General features: G+C 43.1%; 1 protein-coding gene across 1 annotated transcript in view; it reads left to right on the forward strand.

Moving 5' to 3' along the window:
- Positions 1–6,385: 6,385 nt before the first annotated feature.
- The window catches only part of LOC121279876 (potassium/sodium hyperpolarization-activated cyclic nucleotide-gated channel 1-like), a 315,234-nt gene continuing 296,961 nt past the window's right edge, over positions 6,386–24,658 (forward strand). The window contains exon 1 of the mRNA XM_041191391.1: positions 6,386–6,607. Coding sequence (XP_041047325.1) covers positions 6,420–6,607 — 188 coding nt within the window. The 5' untranslated portion in view covers positions 6,386–6,419. The remainder of the gene's footprint in view (positions 6,608–24,658) is intronic.

Genomic DNA, 24,658 nt, shown 5'->3' on the forward strand with positions numbered 1-24,658 from the left:
AAACAATTTTATCCTGTCCACTCTATCTATTCCCCTCATAATTTTGTACACCTCAATCAAGTCACCTCTCAGCCTTCTTTGTTCTAAGGAAAATAACCCCAACCTATCCAATCTCTCCTCGTAGCTACACTTTTCTAACCTTGGCAACATTCTTGTAAACCTCCTCTGCACTCTCTGCAGAGCTATTACATCCTTCCTGTAATGTAGTGACCAGAACTGCACACAATGCTCCAGTTGTGGCCTCACCGGTGTTTTATACAATTCCAACATTATATCCTTACTTTTATATTCTATACCTCTGCCAATGAAGGAGAGCATTCCAAATGCCTTTTTTACAACCTTGTCTACTTGAACTGCTGCCTTAAGGGACCTGTGTATTTGTACCTCAAGAGCTCTCACTTCATCTATCTCTCTTAGTATATTCCCATTTATTGTGTAATCCCTGTAACTGTTTGACGTACCTAAATGTATGACCTCACACTTCTCTATGTTAAAATCCATCTGCCACTTTACCGCCCATTCCACCAACCCATCTATATCGTTTTGGAGATTGTGGCTATCCTCTACACTATCCGCTACTCAGCCAATCTTTGTGTCATCTGCAAATTTCCCAATCGTGTCCCCCACGTTCATGTCCAAATCATTAATATATAACACAAACAGCAAGGGTCTCAACACCGAGCCCTGTGGAACACTACTTGAGACAACTTTCCATTCGCAAGGACATCCATCGATCATTACCCTTTGTTTCCTGTTACAAAGCCAACCTTTTATCCAGTTTGCCACATTACCCTGAATCCCATGGGCATTTACTTTCCTCACCTATCTGCCATATGGGACCTTGTCAAATGCCTTGCTAAAATCCATGTACACAACATCCACTGCACTACCTTCATCAACACTTCTTGTCTCTTCCTCAAAGAATTCAATCAAATTTGTGAGGCAAGATCTTCCTTTAACAAATCCATGCTGACCATCCCTGACTAGTCCATGCCTTTCCACATAACGGTTAATCCTATCTCTCAGGATTGATTTTACTAATTTGCTCATCACCGAAGTAAGACTAACTGGCCTATAATTGTTTGGCATTTCCTTTATCCCTTTTTAAACAATGAAGCTACGTTTGCATTTCTCCAGTCCTCCGGTGCCTCCCCTGTATTTAGTGAAGATTGGAAAAGCACCCTCAAAGCATCTGCTATCTCCTCCCTGACTTCCTTCAGCAGCCTCAGAAACAATCCATCTGGCCCTGGTGACTTATCAACTTTCAAGGATTTCAATCCTTTGAGAACTTCCTCTCTCTTTATGACTATCCTGTCCAATAAGCTCGCAGTGTTCCTCCTGGACTACCATATGAAAAAAGGGGTTGCAGGAACCATCTTTGTTACATCCAAGTGTGGAAGAACCTATTTAGGTCTTCGGGGATAGTTGAGTATCTTATCAGTACAAAAGTCATTTCCAGTTAACTTCAGAGCAGATGAGTAGTTAGTATTGGGACTGGTTCAGCAAAGGATTCCCTGCCAGTGAGAATCTCAGGAAAGTGCAGTGCTTTTTGGAGCGAGTGACTGTTTCTCTGTCGGTGTGATGAGTTCAAGTTGTTGTCCCTTTCTCTTGGATTGATCACCTGTTTGAAAATGTGGAGTTGGTAGCGTTTCATTGTTAAGTATACTTTACCTATATTCTGCCTCTGTTAGTTAGTTCATGAGTTTCTAAAATTTGCTTATAATTAATAAATGTCAATACTATTTATTGATGTGGTGCCTGAGTCTTAGCCTGATGGTTATATCTCAGTCAAATTCAAACAGTTTGAAAGGGCAATTTGGGTTCCAGTATTAGGCATTGCACAGCTAAATTGGAATGATCTAAAATGACAAACACCCACTTTTTAAACTTATAACACAGGGCAGTTCTGGTTGTGAATCTTGGGAAGGAGGTAGAATGGGGCTGTGTTTTCAAAAAGCTGGCACAAACATGCCAGGTTGAATGGTCCCTTCTGTGCTGTATGCTTCTTTGATTCTAACCTTTTTGATTATTTTTTGTAACCGTGCACAAGGTCTAAGTGTTTTGTGGACATGGACACCTGGATCCCTTTGTTCCTCCACAACTAGTCTTTTACTGTTAAGGAAGTATTCCCACATTGAACTTTATCTGATAACGTTTAAACAACTCCTGTCCTCTGTCTATGTGCCTCTGTAGATTCCATCCATATAACTTGCTGTACCCCATAACATAGCATAATTTGCAAATTTGGCCATATAAGTCTATGTTCCTTTATCCATGTCATTAACATTTATGGTCAAAAGCAGATTCCCCAGTACAGATCCCCAAAGAACATCATTTTTAATATCCCACCAATCAGAGCAGATCCCTTGTTCTACGCTCTGACTCTTAGTTCCAACGAATTACCAACCCATGTCATAAAATTACCTTCAGTAATGTGTGCTCTTGTGTTTGCTAATAATCTCCTGTTTGGAACTTTCTAAGCAACCTGGTGAAGCTTTTCATGTGCTCTCAATGATCACCAGAGTCAAATTCATGAAATATGAATCCTTCATATTATTCTCACTGCAGGTACACCTTGTTGAAACACTTAATACACAAAAGCGTGGCTAGTTAATAACCTTGCATTTTATACATTGTGTTCCCTCCTTCCATTCTTTACAACACCCTAGCTCCCCCTTTTTATGTTTTATTATTCATTTCCCATTGTACGTGATACTTATTTCCCCAACATGAATTCTTTCTGAATGGTTGCTGATTTGGAATTTTATATTTTCTCATAAGCCTATTTCTGTCCTGAAATCTATCTGCAAATTTGTCCATGTATACCTGTATACTGTCAATTTCAAATTAATGTAAAGTTCAGATACATATCAGTACAAAAAACTGTTCTGACTACTGAGTACCCCAGGCAGCCAGCATGTTACCCTCTGCAGAAGGTAGTTGACCTTAATTTTAATTTGCACCAGATCCGGTATAACTCTCGCCTGGTGGTGAATTGCATTTTAAAAGGAAGTAGGCAGTCCATTGGACCCTCAGCTCAACGTAATCTTACCTTTCAATGTTTTTAATGTTAGAGGGCTGACATTGCTGGCCACACTCACCCAGCATTAGCTGGTGAGCAGAGTTTTGCCCATGTGTCAGACACAGAAAGACAATGCTTTTATTTTGCTGACTGCAGTGTGATTTATTTTGGTAGACTCCAGTCTGCTGTCTGTGTATCACACGTCAGTGCAGTATAACTGCAGCCTAGCAATGTGTTTTCCACACTGGTGGATGACTTCTTCACTCTCCCTCCGATTGCAGTACAACTTGTTTTGCTAATGATAATGTAGTTGAGGTTAACCTTCGGTGCACCCTGGAGTCACAAGATGAAATGTCATTCCATTAAATCATAACATTTTCTTTATTTTTTCAATACCTTCACTTAAAATCTAAAAGGACTGAGTACATCCAGGTGTGTGTTACCTACTTGCATGTATTAGACACTGGTCTTCTCTATGAATTCAACAGCTGTGATGTGCTACTTCTGTCTTTTCAATTCATTCTCAGGATGTTGGCATTACTGGCAAGTTGTGGTCAACGAACATGTTATGGCTCACCTGTAGTTTCCCCTGAAAAGGTGGGGTGGGCCATCTTTTTATTGCAGTGACATTCTGATCTAATTCTAATCTCCTCCAGAGAGTATATTTTAATAATTTATCAGGGAGCAGGTTTATGGGAAATATATATACCAGCCTTCTGTATTAAGTTCTCCAACTGCCAACCTGGGACCAAAGTAGAGAAGAGCTGACTCTTGAGCAGTTGTACACTCGTGATGTTACTTCTAACAAAAAAACTATTTATATTCCCAATCAGAATATTGTAAAGCCGGGAAGAGGGGGTGGGGGAGGGTGGGGGGTGGTGGTTGTGCAGGCAGTGGAAATGCAATTCCGGCCCTTGCAGACAGATAACTGAGTTATAGGAGAGTATTGAATGGCAACAATATCCTCATGATCTCACATGGTCATGTTGTGGGTATGAACTAATAAACAGCTCAAATATGTCATAGGTAGTACCTCTGAATGTTTTTATGTTGCCTGGTTCTGAAGGACGTGAACCACACATTTCTATCATACAACAGGATACCACCACCTATTTGGTAGCACAAAATATTTACAGCAAGAGACAAGCCATTTGGCCCAACAGTGCCAGTGTTAATATTCCACACGAGCCTCCTCGCACTCTCTTCATGTTTCTTTCTCCCTGATGTGTTTATCCAGCTTCTTCTTCTTAATTGCATCCATGCTAGTCACCTCAACTATTTCTCATGGTAGTGCATTCCAGATTCTAACTAATCTCTCAGGCAAGAGTTTCTCCTCAATGCCCTATTAGTTACTATCTTATATCCACACCCCCTAGCTCTAGTCTCCCCCACAATTGGAAGCATCTTCTCTATGTATCCCCTATTACATCCTCCTTCAGATACCATGCCCTAAGAGGGTGTTGGCAACCATGGGCCTCCAGTGGATTGGTCCATGATTGTGTATGGCAAAGTAATGCAGTGGCTTGGCATTGCCTTCTGTGGTATGGTTGACCAGGAAACTCTCCCACCTGTCATCAGGCACATTGGAAGGATATACAGGCTGATAATCAACTTGTTGGCCACATTATGAATGCATTTTCCAAAGCCAATAAATCCTGAAGTGAGACTTGAACTACAGCTCCTAGCCTAGGGGTAGAGACACTACCACTGGGCCACAAGATCTCCCACCCTATCACACCCTTTCATAATCTTAATCAGGTCACTCCTCAGTCTTTTTTTAAGCCAGTTTGGTACTGTGTTATACTAATGAATCTCTTTTGCACCTTCTCCGATGCCTCTACATTCTTTTTTATAATATGGTGACTAGAACTGTTCACTGTACTCCAAATTTAGTCTAACCAAGGTTCTACACAAGTTTAACATAACTTCTCTGCTTTTCAATTGAATCCTTTTAGAAATGAACTCGAGTATTTTGTTGGCTTCTTTGTGGCCTCATTAACTTGCATTGCTACTTTTAGTTATTTGTGTATCTGTATCCTGAGATCCTCCTGCACCTCTACTCCATGTAAACACTTACTTTCAACTGTTGATGATTGTTCCTCCTGTATTTCCATCATATACATTGGTTTTAAAGTCATGAATTTCTTAATAAATGTTATCCTCTTCCTCAGTTATTTGATCTATCAGGAGATAGATTACTGATATTTGTTAGATAAGAGTATCAAAGTCATTGGAGCATTGGTAGGAAAATGTAGCTGAGGTGCAGATCAGCCATGCTCCAAGTGAATAGTGGAGCAGGCTCGAGGGGCCGAACAGCCTGATATAATCAAAAACAGGAAATGCAGGGAGTACCCAGCCAGTCAGGCAGCATCTGGGTTGAGAGAAAACAGGTCGATAACCTTTTGTCAGAACTTTACCTAATATTCCTCTCATTGATCCAACATTTACAGTATCAATTTAAGTTCCCTTTTAAAGTGATGGGTTTTTTAAAAAAACTGCTGAAATATTTCGATTTTGATGTTTCGTTTTACCAAGGGAAAAAAAACCCGGATTAGGTAAGTTCCGAAGCAGTTATTCTTTATTAGGCCGGGAGTTGCTTCCTACAATGTTTAAGTCTGGTCGGAGGAAACGCTTTACTCTGTTGGCGGGGTGGCTGCAGGGCGCCCATCCCTTTAATCGGAAAGGTGCCGGCTCAAAGTCACGTTGACTGCATGCCGAGTGGCAAAGTCACGTTCTTGGAGATTGAAGTGGTCCGTGTGCCAGCCTGACAGGGGGTTTGGATCGATGCTTGGACGGCGGTGCAGACAGACTGCAGTGTGGGCAGGGCAGCGGGTGGAGGTAGGAGCCAAGAACGGCCGGCGGGTTAAATCACTCCCCCCTCTATCTCCCCCTCCCCCCTCTCCTCTTCCCGCTCCCCCCCCCCCCCCCCCCCCCACCCCCCTCCAGTCATTCCCACAGGAGGATGGGGAAGCAAGATGACAGGGGGAAGAATCAGAGCATCAGGATGAATGTTCTACCAGGAGGGGGAGCAGCAGAAACCGGATCCAACCACAACAAAGTCGAAGAGTCTTGCAGCAGCAGCAGCAGCAGCAGGGAAGCCGATCCGACCAAGGGCATCACCAAATGTAACACAAACGGAGATTACAGATCGCCAGACAGTCCGCACTCACCTCCAAGTGGCCATCACTGGCAGCAGCCTCCCGCCATGGAAGGCAATGCCAAGCAGACTTCCAGCATGGAGCAGAAAGCGGACGGTAATGTGGGGCCGGGGAGGATGAGGAGGGAAGCGGAGGACGAACCCAGCCGGAGCCGGCAGCAGCAGCAGCAGCAGCAGAGCGGCAAAGAGCAAAATTCGGTTGGCTTTAAGGTGGAAGCGGGAGATGGGGGGGACGATGCGATGTTTGGCCAGGAAGGTGATGAATTCCCGCGGTACAGCGCCATGCAGAGTCACTTCAGCGCCCTGCTCCAGCCCGGGGTCAACAAGTTTTCTCTGCGGATGTTCGGCAGCCAGAGGGGAGTGGAGAAAGAGCAGCAGCGGGTCAAAACAGCCGGCTATTGGATTATACACCCGTACAGCGATTTTCGGTAAGTTTCCGATTCGCATCAATCTAACGGGGAGCCCACTGTGCTACATCCTTTTCTATAGACATTTAAAAAAAATGCTTTCTAAAAGCTGAACTTTCTAGCTGCGATAGATCGACCTGGCATTGCTGTTTGGAGATTTTCGATATTTCTGAGCAACAAAGTTGCCCGGATCGCAGCTCCTTGGATCAGATCATTTCTGTGCAGGTCATGTTGGTTAATCCATAATGATCGATCCCAGTCCTTTGCACTGGGTTTGATCTGATTTGAACTGAATTTGGCACCGACAGCGTGTGAGTTTTATTGGAGACTAATCGGTCCGTTCGCACAGAATAAAGTGAGTTTGAAATATGCAAAATGATGTCTGTTTTGTCAGTCATTGAAGCCGAGGCTTTTTTTTCAATAAAGTAACATTTTCAGAAAGAATGAGCGTTGAAAGCGACAACTTTACACTCATAAACTGTGTACTGCCAACAAATTCGTCTCTCTTATAGCTGACACTCGATATTCTCTACCGTTCTCCCGTTTTATAAATGTCATTCTTGGCTTGTTTAGCTGTCATACGTGATCTGGGGTGACTTTAATGGAACGACCCTTTTTACACTAAAACAAGGACAGGAGGGAATGCGGTTGGGAAGTTGTGGCACAGCCGCCGGTTCCCGCCCTCTGTAACTCTCCAAGGTAGCTCGAAAAATAAACCGTCCACAAACCAGCAGCAGCCCAGAAAACACCTGGAAAACACTGGGAAAATCCCGCTACCTTTCCACATCAAGACCGAATAGCAAACTTCCGACTGATCGCTCTCACAAAATGTAAATAAAGAAGCTGAAAGCCGGTCAGTCAGTGATTGAAGGTGAGTGAGGAGAGTTCCCGAGATGCTGACTATCTGCAGCCCCGGATCTGACCAGTTCGGTTACTGCTGCTGTTGAGAGACTCATACAAACGGCCGGAGGGGGGAGGGGGAGGCTTTTTGACCACAATCAGGGGCTCAGGAATATATTTTTCTTACCATAACTGGGAGAAGGCTGGTCATTGATATTGTTCTGATAATTTAGAAAATTGTTATTGTCCATATGGGAGTACGCGAAAATGAACGCCTTCTTGAGAAGACGTGAGGTGAATGCATCCCAGATACTTCCCGCTTCCTCAATGTGGTTGAGATAAAGTCACGGGTTGGAGGTGGACACTTTTGAACCTGGTGACAGCTGCGAGGTGGACGGGTCCGCCTCGGCGAATGATTTGCTTGTTGGGCATTCACAGTCCCGGCGCCCAACCCGGCGCAATGTTGCTTTGACAGCGCATCTTCGGTTGCGGTGCGAGGTGGAGTTGCCCACCTGGGTCGGTAAGCGGCCAAAGTGAAGCTTCACCCCTCCGAGAGGCGATCTTGTTTCATTCCAACATTGCGCCGGTGATGTGGTGTAATGACAGTGCAACGCTCTGCTTTCAAACCTTTACAAACTCTGTGTGTGTGTGTGTGTGTTTTCAAAAGGAACGCTGCACTCACTACCTTCCTGTGTATTGAATTAACAGAAATGTCCGGGCAAACCGCTGTCCAGTCATTGAAACATTCCTCTGACAGGCGGAATCCGGGATGCCCCACTGCAATCTCCATTTCCAGTGTGCAGCTCAGTCCTCCAGTCCACAGTGAGAGCACGTGGGGAGGGTCAACCTGTCTCCACGCTGCTCAGACGCTGGGTTGGTTACTGCAGTTACTTGGCCTAAACGCCCTTTTTTTGTGGTAGTTTTGGTGATCATGTACTGAATTATTTGTTCTAATTTATTTTTGCTGGCGTTATTTTATTTTTAAGTAGATAAATAAGCTTTTAAGATTTTATTTAGCATATTTTTCGGTTTGCACCTGCAGGATGACATCCTGTGAAATGGCGATATTGTACTGTGTTACTGGAAGTACCTGTTTGAGACTGATGCCAAGCTGCCAGTGAACCGTACGGCTGGTTCTGCATTGTTTTTAGATAGACAAATGGATCTTGCATATAATACTCACTGTTATACAATGGCAGTACAAGTTTCTAAATGTTGGCAAAGAATTGATGGGATAATCCTCTATAAGCGGTGTTTAGTAAATTGGTCTGTTTGGGAATTCTTAAATTTTCTCAGCAGCAGTTGAAGCTATACTGCTGCTAGTGTAAAACTGAAGTGATGCAAGCCTGGCTCCTTCAGGCAGTCGCAAGCTTCTGACCAAAATGTCAAATGTCATCTGTTTAGTGACTTCACTCCCTGGTTACTGTGCAGTTTTTCTTTAACATGGCACAGTGAGGTTAAGAATCTAATCAAGGCTAGCAATTATTTTAAAAGGCTGTTGCAATTTGAAAAGGATTGTGAGTGTGCCATAAAATGCAAGAGCCAAGTTGAAGCAGACTGTAGTGTCACCTGCCTTTGCGGTTGGGTTAGAACATGTTAATACACTCTCTGGTATTAATTAGCATAATTTATATGCTCTTTCTGATCTCAGATATGTTGTTTTTTTGCCAGTAAGGTGTTGTGTTTTAGCTTATGGCTCAGTTGGTAGTACCCTCACCTATGAATTGCAAAATTCTGGGTTTAAGTCTTAGTTCAGGTCTTGAGCCCAAAAATCAAGGCTGATATTCCAGTCTAGCACTAACATTGTATTGTTGAAAGTCTCATCTTTTAGGTGAGATGTTAAACTGAGGCCATATCAATCTGTTTGGGGTGGTTAAAAGTTCCATAGCACTATTTCATAGAAGAGTAGGGGAGTTCTGCCTGGTGTCCTGGCCAATATTTATCCTTCAAACAACACCACAAAAATAATCTGGTTATTATCACACTGCTATTGTGGGAGCTAGCTGCTGCACTTCTGACATTACAACAGTGACCATACTTCGAAGAGTACTTAATTGACTCTAAAACACTTTTGAGATATTTGGTGATCATGTAAAATACTATATAAATGTATGTATTTTTTATTTTGTAGGAGGAATCCAATGATACCGATTCACTTTCTTCCCTTCCCATGCTGCTGCATTAGCTTTGGAATCCGCTTTTGAGAGTTTCCCTCATTCTTGTTCTAAAATCTTTTAGCAATTTTCTTTTTCTCAGTCGCCATCACTTATGTTTTCATTCACTTTTATAATGCCATTTCTGGTCGTTTGTTTCATGATTAACACACTCATAAACCGAATTTATGATAAAAGCAAAATACTGTGGATGCTAGAAATCTGAAAGAAAAACAGAAAATGCTGGAAAAACTCAGCAGGTCTGACAGCATCTGTGGAGAGAAAAACAGAATTTATGTTTCGAGTCTGTATGACCCTTCTTCATAACTCTGAAGAAGGGTCATAAGAAGAGCCATACAGACTCAAAATGTCAACTATTTTTCTCTCCACAGATGCTGTCAGACCTGCTGAGTTTTTCCAACCCAAATTATGAATTTGTTACATATAGGGCACAGAAGAGATCTTCCTGCACTGTCTCCCCTTTTCATGCAGTATTTTTCTTTGATTGTATTTTCACTGATGGTAATCACTGCCATTCCTTAATTATCTCATGATAAGCTTAATGCCTATCCAATTTCAGGTGAAGTTCCTGAGAATATTTCTCCCTTTGCTCTTTTGCTTTTTCCCCCACTGCTGTTTTTGCATGTACCCTCTGTCAGCTATTTTGGCTTTCCTATTCCAGACTTGTCATTAATCCTGTTAATTTCTCTGTCTCTTGTTCACATGTTCACTCATCTCCCACTATTTCTTACTGACTCAAACACCTCATCAACCTCTAGATCAAGACTGACTGGATGTGACATCTAGTAATTAGTGTGCTACTTCTCCCAGCATTAGAACCATTACAGCTTGTGAGCTCCATTGAATTAAGTCACTCAATGGCTTATTTTTCAGTGAACAACTACTAAGCCATTTATTTCATCTGTACCATATGCACTGTAAGTAGCTCATCAAAAATTATTAAATAGCCATGCCAGTGTTTATTCTCTTTCTACACAGTTGCAGTATAATATTTGAAAATTTTCAGCTTTTCAGTGTGCTGTCTATTGCTGCTCCATTTATGCTGTTTCAGATCATTGCCACCCCAGTTGTCTAGTTTGAGTTCATTACTGCACCAGTTCTGCTGTTTGAATTAATTTTCAGCTGCGTTTGGCTTCATTGTCATTTGCGTTATTTGAATTCATTGCAGCATTAGTCTGTTGTTTGAATTCATTACTGCATGAATGTGTTCGAGTTCATTACATTAGATGATATTACATAAAATTTATGGCACTGAAACAGGCCATTCAGCCAAACTTGTCTGTGGTGGTATTTATTTCCCACTCGAACCTCCACTCACCCTACATCATTGAACTCTATCTTCACTTCATCTAACTCTATCTGCTATTAACTGATGGGGACCTGAAAGTCCAGCTAAAACATAATTTCTGAAGACTCAGTGAGAAAATATACTATGCAGTGTAGTACTGTGCAGTACAGACTAACAAGGTGGGATGTTCTCTTACTTGTTTCTAGGTGTCAGCAGGATGATTGCCCTCTGTCAATTTAAAGGGGGAAAAGGAAAATAGACCAGGTTTCCTACTCCTGAGCGCCATCCATTATTGTTGCACCTTTTGTACTGTGATTTCATTGCTGCGCTGTTTATGTTGTTCGAGTTCATGCGACAACAGTTTTGCTATTTGAATGAATTGCCAGTTGAGTTTTGATTTATTTCTGGACTGATGTTTTGTTTGAGCTCATTGCCACATTATTTGTGAAGTAACAGAAATATACAGGTTATTTCTCATTTCAGTAACCCTGTCTGGAGAAACTTCACTGATAAAAGTAAATAGAGCAGTGCTTTATTGAAAGTAAAAAAGGAACATAGTGTTATGTGGCACTAGGGTGTTCTAAGGTTAGATTTTTGAGGGTAAAGCTGTTTCCAGTATTTTTCCAGACAATGTTATATGTTGGGGTGCCTTTTTTACTGTTTATCACCTTTATTTGATATTCCAATGTACAGTATTTTAACACCCATGCAATTACTCTTTACCATTTACAATGGAAAACTTTGCACTCCTCTGATTTTATTATACTTAAAAAAATGTTGTTTTGTATAGACTCACCTGCAATCTTGTGTGGCAATTTGTTTTCAATAAGGGAACAGCCCAAATTATTTATTAACACATTAAAAAATCTTTAGTTCAAGATAAGATGATTCAAAAGTGTTCAATACTGTTTTCTACTTGTAACCTTTTCATTTGGTAAATGTAGATTTAAAACAGCCAGTACCATGCTCTCATTGCAATTTGACAGCTATTATAGTTGCACAGTGGGACATGTGTTATCCTTAAGTTACCCTTCCCTTTTCTAAAGGCACCAATTCATGATCAGTTGTGGTTCCATGGATGCCAACAGACCTCATTTATCTCAACCAGGACTACCTATGTGAGTCTAGATTTTGAGGCTTTGGCGGGCGTCTCAAACAAATTCCATCCTGTCTTTCCCCAATATTTGCATATAACTTCCAGCAGGGGTCACTAGATAGTGTTGAGGATCAGGTTATCATTCTGTATTTCTCATCCATCACTAGGCTACAGGCACTGATGCCAATTGTAGTGAATATAGTGCAGATCCAGCTGATATCAGTTTATTCAGAATTACTTACAGAACCTGGAATCTACCTGATCTGTACACTGCTATGCTGGGCAATGTGTGTATCTACTAAACTATTGGGAGAGCTGCAAACAATGCAGCTGTCAGAGCTTTACAGTTACAGTACAGAATGAGAGCTATGGCTGGCACAATGTTTTGCATTAGCCTAATTTTTAAAGCTACTAATCTTTGCAGCTCAATGGTGATATGTTTCTAACAGTTGAATGACTTAATGTACAAAAATGTCCTTCAGCTGCACTTCTGCAAATGGTCACTCTTATAGGGTTAATGTTTTGAAATCAACTGCATAGGGCTTTGGAGCAGTAAAACCCAATCTCATTGAAGCACCACAGTGAGGAAAAATACATTTCTAGTTGACCTCACTCCAAGAGTCATAATCAATAATTTATAACGGGAGTTGAACATGAACTATAAATATAACTGCTGTGACTGCATTTCAGAGTAAGGGTCTCCTGGAAGGGGAGTAAATGTATTAATATATTTATGTGATTCTTCTATTAAAAGACTGGTCACTTTTAGAATAAATTTATTTTAGTTTGCCTATGTGCAGAATCAGATGCTGGTTTGATCCATGCTACATATGCAACTCACTGGTGCCTAACAATTTATTTGTATAAAACATTTATTTCAAAAAAGGTTCTCAGACCAAGCCCAGATGTATTTATCAGTATGAAGGAACAAGTAAAGCAATCAAAAATAAACTCAAGTTGGAAAGCATTATAGTCAGAATTACAAAATCTTCTCCTTTATTCCACTTAAGACTGAGCTTTTTGGACCAAAAAGAAAATAACAATTGACTATATTTAATTAGACAAGATTGCACAAAACAAAATTTGAGTGCTAATTAGTTTTTTGGGTACTTGCAGTTTAGAAATATTTAATGTAAAGAGTAGTGAATGTATGGATTGTCAATTCAGGAGGTGGTTAAATGGACAATGGCATTGTTCAGAGTTATCCATAAATACTTCATTAACGTATTTTTATCATTATTCTGTCAATGTTTTAAAATTGTTTTCACTTTAACTACAGCAGAGGTGTGAGATAACAATAACATTTTCAATCGCAATCCAGGTAGGCCAATGCAAGTTACAAAGTCAGCACAATGCTACTATAAGAGAGCTTATCCTTCTGAGATTTTGATGGTAAATCCTGTTTTGTAGATTAAATTTACTCCCCCTACAAAATGAAGCAACAAAGAATGAAGTGCAATTATAGAATGATAATTGTATTGTCAAGAAAGCATTGCCTGAATGTGGAAAAGAAAGAATGCATAGAAATTGCTCTGCATCAGACTTTAACTGCGTTCTTTTTGGCAACAGGGTGAAAATTATTTGAATTTTGTAATAGTGCCTGGTTTATGGCTTGCACAGTGAACCCTATCGGGAGCCTGTGGTCTAGGTGATTGCATTAACGGAACTCATCCTATGCTGACGCTTTTTTCTTTCACCTTTAACCTGGATGAGGTGCTGCTGATGGCTGTGAAACTGATTTACTGTAATTTGACCGTGGTCCTTGTATGGCATTCTTATTTATGTATAAGTTGTAGAAATGTAAGTGGAAGATTAGCTGCTGGGTACAATTTTATAATTACCCATTATAATCAAAATTTTAATATTACCAAGATTGTGAATTATTACTGTCTTCTCTAGTAAAACAATGTTTTCAATAATTAATTGGATGTGTCTGCACTGGTACAAGAGGTGTGTTCTAATATGTGTAAAATATATGTGAGAGATAGGCTCAATTCAATCTTCACAGATTGGAAAAATCATATTCCAGTCAGATTTCTAGAAATACCTCTGACCTTTTTAGGACTTGGGTGCTTATAGGACAACATGACAAATCTATGGGGAGCAAAATTTGGCCTTTAAAATGGGCGCAGGGATCGTGATGTAGGATTATGAATTTACGAATTAGGAACAGGAGTAGGCCACTTGGCTCTTTGAGCCTGCTCCCCCACTCAATACGAACATGGCTGATCTGATTGTAACCACAACTCCACATCCCCACCTACCCCCAATCACATTTCAGCACCTTGCTTATCAAGAATCTACCTACCTCCATCTTGAAAATATTCTGGGACTCTGCTTCCATTGCATTTTGAGGAAGAGAGTCCCGAAGACTCATTACCTCTGAGGAAAAAAAAAATGACCTCGTCTCTGTCTTCAACGGGGGACCCCTTATTTTTAAACAGTGATCCCTAGTTCTAGTTTCTCTCACAATAAGAAGCGTCCTTTCCATATCCAGCCTGTCAAGACCCTTAAGGATTAACCTATTCCCATTGCTTCCAAGGCAGGCAGTGCCCCAACTTAATGCCACCTGCCAATTAACATATTTGCAACATGTAGCCAGCATTAATCATCCTGTTGAGTTACTATCTGCCTTAGCAGGTGGTTCAAAATTGTGAGAGGCTAGCAACAGTTAAAGCAAGCCTGCATCACTTAAGGTTAGCCTGCACCTCTTAAACAACTGACTTTGATGAATCACTCAATAATGCCACAACATAGGAAAGACTGGGTTCTAAGTTTTATGATGCTGTACTAGAGCCTTGGTTGAAGGTATGTAGAGGAGGAGAAATGTGCTGTATTCACAGGGGGCAAGGAGGCCCTCTATGCTAACTCATAGAAAGCAGTAGGACCAGATGGCCGTGGTGGTCAATTCTAGAAGTCAAGCCCTAAAGACATAGATACAGTGCTGCAAAAGTTCAGTGACCTCACACAAGTGGTCAAGATCAGTGTATGCATCTTCATATGCCATATCCAACCAACCAGATCACTAGCACTGTTTAATGCACCACAACTCAATCACTCATCTACCAGCAATCTCTATCAATCAGGACTCATACCAAACATTCATAGCTTCATCGCACCGTCACACATTTAGCAATGCTGCAACTTCAGATCCACAGCTCACAGCTATTCAGCCATGCCCTTGCCCCCATGGAGGAGATGGCGCTCACTGTCATTGGAGCAGCCATTGATGAGGCTTTGGCCAGCAGTGGCATCTTTATCCCTAGTCCTGCATCATACATCCCACTTTCCCCACATTCCAATTTTTCTGATTTACAAGCTGCAGATGATGCAAACATGCATTTCTTAGTTCTGCCCACTGCCCCCACCCCTCCCCCACCCACATCTCAACCCTTCTCTTGAGTCTTTATCCTTATATATACCCAAAAAATGCCACCTGGTCAGGCACAAGTGGAAGAGCAACAGATGGAGGAGCAAGAAGACTGTGATGATGAAAAAACATGGGCTGGGATATTCTGGCCCCACCCATGGCTGTGATTTTCCATTTCTACTGAAAATCAATGGACTTTTGGCTGGCTCTCCAAATTTTCCATTCCCACCCATGGCGGGACCGGCCATGGTTACTTAATCTCACTCTCGCAGCCACCAGCTCAGATACTGACACTGCAACTAATTTACAGGGTAGTTTAGAGGCAGCATATGCACAGGTGAGACACTGGACAAGGGTATACCTGCAGCTAGGGCGAAGGGAAAGGATAGTGCAGGTGCCCTCTTGCCAGAGGGCAAGGTCACATACGATTTCTGCTCCAAAGGACTCAGATGAGGATTTTGATAGGGCAGCCTACAGAAGGATGCTACTGATGGGTGTACCCAATAAAATGTTTGTTTCATTGGCAGGCCTATCAGTAGGCCTGGAGTCAATGTCAGGGAGCATGGAGAAGTCTGGCACCAACTTGGAACAGGGCTTTACATAGAACTTGGAGCCCATCCTTTCCAGCATTAGCGCACTTACAAACTCAATGATAATGCAGCATCTGATTACCAATGTCTCAGAATCTATTGCAGCACAGACTGAAACCATCCAACATCCGGGTGCCGCAGCGTAAGTATAGATGGGTTTAGCTTGCTGCCATCATAGCTGTGAATGCCAGTGTTCAAAGGAGTTTGCAGAAGTCCAGCAATACAGTATGTTCTCCAGCAGATTATTAGGATTGCAACATTGGCACCAGGGAGCATGAACCTGCTCTTCCCTCTGCGGATGACAGCATTCATACTCCCACCACTGCCATTCTGCCAGTGTTCTTGCTATTGCCTATCAGCCAGCTAGTCCATATTGCTGCTGCCCATGCCAAAGTGATGCAGCTCAAAGTCAGGTCTTCTAGGCCCAGAGCTTCTTGAGGATGTCCTCCAAGACCAACTGTAGTTTGTCCTACTGAAAGCCTTCCATGAGCCATGTGGCAGCCACTGCATAGGAGCACTAGGACAGGCAAAAGAAGATGGAAGCAGGGACTAAGAAAATGCACAAGGGTGATTAGTCAACCAAACAACAGCAAAATACTACAGATGCTGGAAATCAGAAATAAAAAACAGAAAATGCTGGAAGTACTCAGCAGGTCAGGTAGCATCTGGGGAGAGAAACAAAGTTAATGTTCCAAGTTTTTGACTTTTCATCAGAACTGGGATAAGTTTGAGCAAGTGAAAGGGGGGGAGAACAGTGGAAAAGGTCTGTGAAAGGGTAAAAAGAAAGAGAGATTAAATGACAAAAAGTTTCATGGTGCAAGCCCAAAGGGAGTGGCAAATAAAGAAACAAAAGGGTTGTTCAGGGGAAATAAACAATAAACAAATAGGTCTGGCAGAATCTGTGGAAATCTAATACGTTGGGTGGTATTTAATGGAGGCGATGGGAGTCTTATCCTACAGCTGGAGAGCAGCAAGAGCCCTATATCACCTCTTTTCAGGTGGTCCGAGTGAATCCTCAGCCACTTAATTGGCCAGCGGCAGACCTTCTCTGAGATCAAAGACTTTGCAAACAGATGTTCCACCCACTAAGAGTTGTTGACCAATCAGAGGCCGGCAGCTCTCTGTGCTCATCAGTGCCAAGGAGCTGTAGTGACTGCTGGCGGCGCTGCATTGGAGAGGCCTCGGATCAACAGGTGAGTGAGGTCATGGGAAGGTGGTCGCTGGCTGGGAGAGAAGGGGGGTTTGGCTGAAAGGGCAATGGGTGGTTCTCCACAATCCTCATCTACCCCCATCCCGATCCAGGGTCCCTCGATCAGGCATTGAGTGCCTGATGATGAGGCCTTCCCGGAAGCTCAAACAGCCTGCCAGAGTTTTCTATTTTGGCTCTCCTTATGGGAACAGGCCACCTGCTGCTGCTTCGCTGGGATGAATGGATTGATCTAATGGACAAGATTGAGTAGAATGGGCCTATACTACCTGGAGTCAGAAAAATGAGTGATGATCTTATTGAAACATAAAATCCTTGGATTCTTAAATTTCCCTGGCTGGAGTGTCTAGAGCTAGGGGTCATAGCCTTAAATGGTCATCTTTTTAGGACTGAGTCGAAGATAGTGGTGAATGGTTAGAATTCTTCACCCCGGAGGACTTTTTTTCCTTCATGGGATGTGAGCTCCGCTGGCTGGGCCAGCATTTATTGCCGATTCCTAATTTCCCTTGAGAAGCTGGTGGTAAACTGCTTTCTTGAACCGCTGCAGTCCATGTGTTAGGGAGGGAGTTCCAAGATTTTGAGCCAGTGACAGTGAAGGAGCGGCGATATATTTTCAAGTTAGGTTTGTGAGTGACCCATAGGGGAACTTCCAGGTGGTGGTGTTCCCATCTGTCTGCTGCCCATGTCCTTCTAGTTGGTAATGTCGTGCTGTTTGAGGAGCCTTGGTGAGCTTCTGCAGTGCATCTTGTAGATAGTACACACTGCTGCCACTGTGTTTTGGTGGTGGAGGGAGTGAATGTTTGTGGAGATGGTGTCAATTAAGTGGGCTGCTTTGTTTTGGATGGTGTCAAGTTTCTTGAGTGTTGTTGGAGCTGCATCATTCAGGCAAGTGGGTAGCCTTCAATCACACTCCTGACTCATGCCTTTTAGATGGTGGACAGGCTTTGGGGAGTCAGTTGGTGAGCTACTTCTGTGGGATTCCTAGCCTCTGACCTGCTGTTGTAGCCACAGTATTTATATGGCTAGTCCAGTTCAGTTTCCGGTCAATGGTAACTCCCAGGATGTTGATCGTGGGGGATTCAGTGATGGTAATGCCATTGAATGCCAAGGCATGATGTTTAGATTCCATCTTGTTGGAGATGGTAATTGTCTGGCACTTGAATGGCGCGAATGTTGCTTGCCACTTGTCAGCCCAAGCCTGGATATTGTCCAGGTCTTGCTGCATTTGGACATAGACTGCTTCAGTATCTGAGGAGGCGTGAATTGTGCTGAACATTGTGCACTCATCAGTGAACATGCCCACCTCTGACCTTATGATGGAAGGAAGGTCATTGATGAAGCAGCTGAAGACAGTTGGGCCTAGGACACTACCCTGAGGAACTCCTGCAGTGATGTCCTGTAACTGAGATGATTGACCCCCAACAATCACAACCATCTTCCTTTGTGCTAGGTATGACTCCAACCAGCAGAGAGTTTTCCCCCTGATTCCCATTGACTCCAGTTTTGCTAGGGCTCCTTGATGTCACAGTTGGTCAAATGCAGCCTTGATGTCAAAGGCAGTCACTCACCTCACCTCAGGAGTTCAGCTCTTTTGTCCATGTTTGAACCAAGGCTGTAAAGAGGTAAAAAGCTGAGTGACCCTGGCAGAATCCAAATTGAGCGTAAGTGAGCAGGTTATTACTAAGCAAGTGCCACTTGATAGCATTGTTGATGACCCCTTCCACTTTACTAATGATTGAGAGTAGATTAATGTGACGGGGGAGTAATTGGCCGGGTTGGATTGGTCCTGCTTTATGTGTAAAGGTCATACCTGGTAATTTTCCACATTGACAGGTAGATACCAGTGTTGTGGCTATACTGGAACAGCTTGGCTTGGGCCGTGGCAAGTTCTGGAGCACAGGTTTTCAATACTATTGCCGGAATATTGTCAGCACCCATAGCCTTTGCAGTACCATTTCTTTAGCCATTTCTTTCTATCACGTGGACTGAATCAAAGTGGCTGAAGACTGGCATCTGAGATGGATTATCCACTTAGCACTTCTGGTTGAAGATGGTTGCAAATGTTTCAGCCTTATCTTTAGCACTCATGTGCTGGGTTCCCCCATCATTGAGGATGGGGATATTTATAGGCCCTCCCCCTCTATTGAGTTGTTTAATTGTCCTCCACAATTAATGACTGCATGCGGCAGTACCACAGAGCTTAGACCTGATCCATTGGTTGTGGAATTGCTTAGCTCAGTCTATCACTTACTGCTTCTGCTGTTTGGCACACAAGTAGTTTTGAGTTACAGCTTCACCAGGTTGATACCTCATTTTTAGATATGCCTAGTCCTGCTCCTGGCATGCCCCCCTACACTCATTATTGAACTAGGGGCGATCCTCTGGCTTGGTGGTAATGGTAGAGTGGAGGATATGCCATGCCATGAGGTTACAGATTATGTTCAAGTACAGTTCTGCCACGACTGCTGGTCCACAGCATCTCATGGATGCTCAGTTTTGAGTTCCTAGACCTATTCAAAATCTATCCCATTTACCATGGTGGTAGTGCCTCACAACAAGATGGAACGTTCCTCAATGTGAATATGGGACTTCACCTCCACAAGGACTGTGCGGTGGTCACTCCTACTGATACTGTGATGAACAGAAGCATTTGCAGCAGGCAGGTTGGTGAGGATGAGGGCAAGTATGTTTTTCCCTCACCACCTGCCACAGATTGATGGCCCACAGCACCTCGTTGATGCTGAGTTTTGAGTTCCTATGTCTTCTTTAGGGCTCTGCCAGCTCAGTCAGTAGTGTAGCTACCAGGCCACTTTTGGTGATGGACATTGAAGTCCCCCACCCAGAGTACATTCTGCACCCTTGCCACTCTCAGTGCTTCCTCCAAGTGGTGCTCAACATGGGGGAGCACTGATTGATCAAGGAGGGCGGTATGTGGTAATCAGCAGGAGGCTGCCTTGCCCATGATTGACCTGATGTGATGAGACTTCAAGGGATCCAGGCTCAATATTGAGGACCCCCAGGGCAACTTCCTCCTGACTGTATACCACTGTGCTGGCACCTCTGCTGGGTCTGTCCTGCCGGTGGGACAGGATATAGCCAGGATGGTGATGGCGGGGTCTGGGACATTATCTGTATGGTATGATTCTGTGACTATGGCTACATCTGTGAGACAGTTCTCCCAATTTTGGCACAAGCCCCTTGATGTTAGTAAGGAGGACTTTGCAGGATCGACAGTGCTAGGTTTGCCATGTGTGGTGCCTGGTGGTCCATCCAGTTTCATTCCTTTAAAGGCTTTTTTATGGTTGGATACTATGGCTTGGATGTCAGAGGGCATTTGAAGTCAACCACATTGCTGTTGGTCTGGAGTCACATGTAGGTAATGCCAGGTAAGGACGGCAGATTTCCTAATGAACCATTGACACTGGCTATCATTAGACTTTTAAATCCAGGTTTTTTATTTTGTTATTGAATTCACATTTCACTATCTGCCGTGGTGGTATTTGAATCAATACCCTGGGACTCTGATTTACTGATCCAGTAACAATGCCACTACACCACTGCCTCCCCATAAGTGTATGCTCAGTCCTTGACTACATTCAATAATGAGATCGATAGCTTTTTGAACCCTAAGGAAATTGAGGGATCTGGGATAGAACAGGAGGTGGAGCAGAGTTAAGGCCACAATCAGATCAGCCATGATCTTATCAAGTGGCGGAACAGGCTCGAGGGGCCGAATTGCCTACTCCTGCTCCTATTTCTTATGTTCTTTATGTTCTTAATACCAGCAGCAGTGGGATGAGGCCCTTAAATAGTTCCTACCTGACTACATGCCCTCCCCGCTACCAAACTTGCCTTGGGGGCGGGCATTAAATTCCACCCATTAGCTCTGTTTCCCTGCTGAGTTTGATTTCAAATTTCCTCCACCTGCAGTATTTTATCTTTGTATGTGTCTAAAGGAGCTGTGAATGGTAGGTCCTGAATAACTGTCCTCTGAAAACAAAGACTAGGCCAGGATTTTTTTCCTTGCCGGGCGAGTTCGGCAGGGGTGGGTGGGAGCGGTCAGGAAGCCATTCACCACCCGCGATCGGGGTCGGACTGTGATTTCACACTGGTGGGCCAATTAAGTCCCGCCCAGTGTGGAATGCACACGGCCAGCACCCAGCGCTGCCTGTGTGAGTGGGGGAGGAGGGCGAGTGCACAACTTTGTGCATGAATGTGAATGCGCGCTGGAAAAGCTCCCTGAGACACAGAGCTGCCTCAGCGAGATGAAAAGTTTAAGAATGAAAAATAAACAATTTTAAATTGTTAAAAAACATGTCCCTTCATGTGACTCTGTCACATGAGCAGGGACATGTTCTTAATGAAATGTTAAGATTTATATTTTATTTTTAATTGCTGTTGGAAATCTCATCCTGCCCGTGGATGAAGATTCGTAAAAAGTGCAAAGGCAGCTTGGCCTTTCTGCCTGCCCGCCAACTGTAAGGGCAGTGAAAAATTTCATTTAATTGCATTGTTAATGGCCTTAATAGGCTTTTTAATTGTCGGTGGATGTGCTGACGACTCCCGCGTGCGCCTGCCAACCGAAAATCGCGTGAGTGCACGATGATGTTGGGGTGCTCGCCCGACTTCACACGTCATTTTACGCTCGAGTGGGTCAGGCGCACCCCCACCCGCTCAGTGAAAAATCTTGCTCCAGGTAATAACAGAGAAACATGTAAGAAAAAACCAGCAAAGAAAAACAAAAGGGGGGCAGAGGTGTTGAATCCCCTGTGCTTGCATGGAACGATGCTACTGAGAAAAAGGGTTGGGTATTGTGGGTGGCCAGGGTATGTCAGAGGAAATGGTTACTTTGGAATGCTGAAATGGGAGGGGAAAACGTGCTTTGGAGGTAGCGGAAATGGCGGAGGATGATCCGTTGGATATGGATGAAAGGTGAGGACAAGGCAAACCCTAGCATGGTCTGGAGGGGGTTGGGGGAAGGGGTGAGAGCAGAAGTGCTTGAAGTGGAACAAATATGCTGAAAGGCCCTGATTACTTGATGCTTGTATGCGATAATGCAGGTTTAGTTTTTGAATTTTATTTGTAAGGTTTATTTTGAGGTGGATTTTATTTTTGTATTGTGGTCAACAGAATGCGTCGGTGGTCAGTAACAGAGGCCAGGATTTTCCCCTCGTCGATTTGGGGGTGGGGCTGGCCGCCGAGGGGAAAATGACGCGGGATGACATCAGGAGGAATCCCTGACATCATCCTGGTCCATTTAAATTTTAGGAAGGCGGGCGGATAGCGAAATCAGCTGTCTGCCCGCTGACCTGTCAATGGCCAACTGAGGCCATTGACAGGATCATTAAAGTACTTAAGGACATGCCTGGCCAACGTCAAGGCTGGTGGGCAGGCCAGGAGCCCCAGCGGGCTTCTGATTATTCATGAAACTTCATCCACTGGCAGGATGAAGTTTTATGTACGTTTTCTAAAAAATTAATAAAGTTTATGTGTTCTTTATTAACATGTCCCATCTCGTGTGACATTGTCACATGAGGGGGACATGTTAATAATTTTTGATGTTTACATTTTTAAAGTTTTTCCCACTGTCAGCATTCTCCCTGAGACAGGACCTTAATTGGCCCGCCCAGTTAAAATGGCCGGTGGGGCCCGCCTGCCATCCAAGGGCAAAATTCTGCCCAGAGAGAAGATGAGGTGGGGACTTCTGGCGAATGGGGAATTGGGGTTGCATTCATTGGTATCACAGTTAAACAATTTATGAACAGGGCGGTCAGAAAGGGGCTGTGGATAGGCCTTCTTCTTTGCTATTCCTCGCTCCTGCTCCTAAGCTGTTCGCTGTATAGCTGGTGGAAAGTACTGACCACGAATCCCAACACCTGCTCTGCTGGTACTGCTGAGCTCTTTCCATGCAGTGCAGGCAGGGGAAGCATTGTCTCATCTTTCCAAGATCAGCTTTTATCACATTTTGCGTGGCAGCATGACATTCACTTTATGCATTCAGCCCATATGTGTTTTTGATGGAGTTTGCTTGGATTTTAGAAAGGCTTTTCAACAAGGTCCCACATGGCAGACTGGTCAGAAAGGCAGGAGCCTACGAGATCCAAATCAGATCCAAAATTGGCTTAATGGCAGGAAACTAATGGTAATAGTTGAGTGTTTTTGTGACTGGAAGACTGTTGCCAGTGGGGTTCACAGGACTCAGCACTTGCATTTCATGCTATATATGAAAGATTGGGCATGGTTAAGAAGTTTGCAGATGGTATAGAATTTGGCCCTGTGGTTTGTAGTGAGGAAGAAAACTGTAGACTGCAGGAAAATATCAATGGCCTGTTTAGACAGGTAGAAAAATGGCAAATGGAATTCAATCCGGAGAAGTGTGAGATAATGCATTTGGAAAGGGCAAACAATGCATGGGGATACACAATAAATAGTAGGATTCTGAGCAATGTAAGTGAATAGAGTGGCCTTGGAATTCTTGTCCACAGATCCCTGAAGGTAGCAGGAAAGGTGGATAAGAATGTATAGGGGATATGTTTCTTTGTTATCCAAAGAATCGAATATAAAAGTCTGGAGGTTACGATGGATCTGTATAAAATACTAGTTAGGCCACAGTTTTACATTAGAGGAAAGATGCAATTACACTGGAGAGGGTACAGAGGAGATTTACGAGGATTTGCCAGGACCGGAGAATTTTAACTATGAGGAAAGATTCGAAAGGCTAAAGTTATTTTCTTTGGAACAGGCAAATCATAGGAGTGATTTAGTTAAGGTGTACAAAATTATGAGGGGCCTAATGGATAGGAAAGACAAATTTCCCTGAGCAAAGAGGTCAATAACCAGGGACATATATTTAAAGCAATTGGCAGAAGGATTAGATGAAGTTGAGGAGAGTTATTTTCACCCAGAGGGTGGATGAGAGTCTGGAACTTAATGACTGAAAAGGTGATAGAGGCAGAAACCTTCATCACATTTACAAAGTACTTGGACATACACTTGAAGTGCTGTAAGATACAGGGCTACAGACTAGGAATTGGAAAGTGGGATAAGGCTGGATGCTCTTTTTCATCTAGTATGGACATGATAGGCTGAATGGTCTTTGCCTGTGTTGTAATTTTTTTGTTTTCTGGCAGCTGCTCACTGTGTGTGCTAAAGCCCTCACCAAAATGGTGACTGGTTTCAGTGCTATTTTGGACCTCTAATGCCACTGGTCATAGCCCCCAAAAAAGGCACTGCACATCCGAATTTTTCTGCCTTACTGTTTGAAAATGTTTCAAATAAAGCACAAAAACACGGTTGTAGTACAAATTTCAAGAATGGTTTATTTTTTAAGTATTGTTTAAAGAATCACACTAGATTGGAGAAGGTGTTATTTCAAGGTGGAGCGTTAGTAGTTGGGTATTTAGCATGAATATTTTCCCACCCAGGATTTCAAACAAGTGTGTTTTATTACCTCATTGCGCATTCTATATGCTGTTCCAAATTAATTTTTAATCATGTTTGTTTTACT

This window comes from Carcharodon carcharias, chromosome 1 (assembly GCF_017639515.1).
Source record: "Carcharodon carcharias isolate sCarCar2 chromosome 1, sCarCar2.pri, whole genome shotgun sequence".
NCBI lineage: Eukaryota > Metazoa > Chordata > Chondrichthyes > Lamniformes > Lamnidae > Carcharodon > Carcharodon carcharias.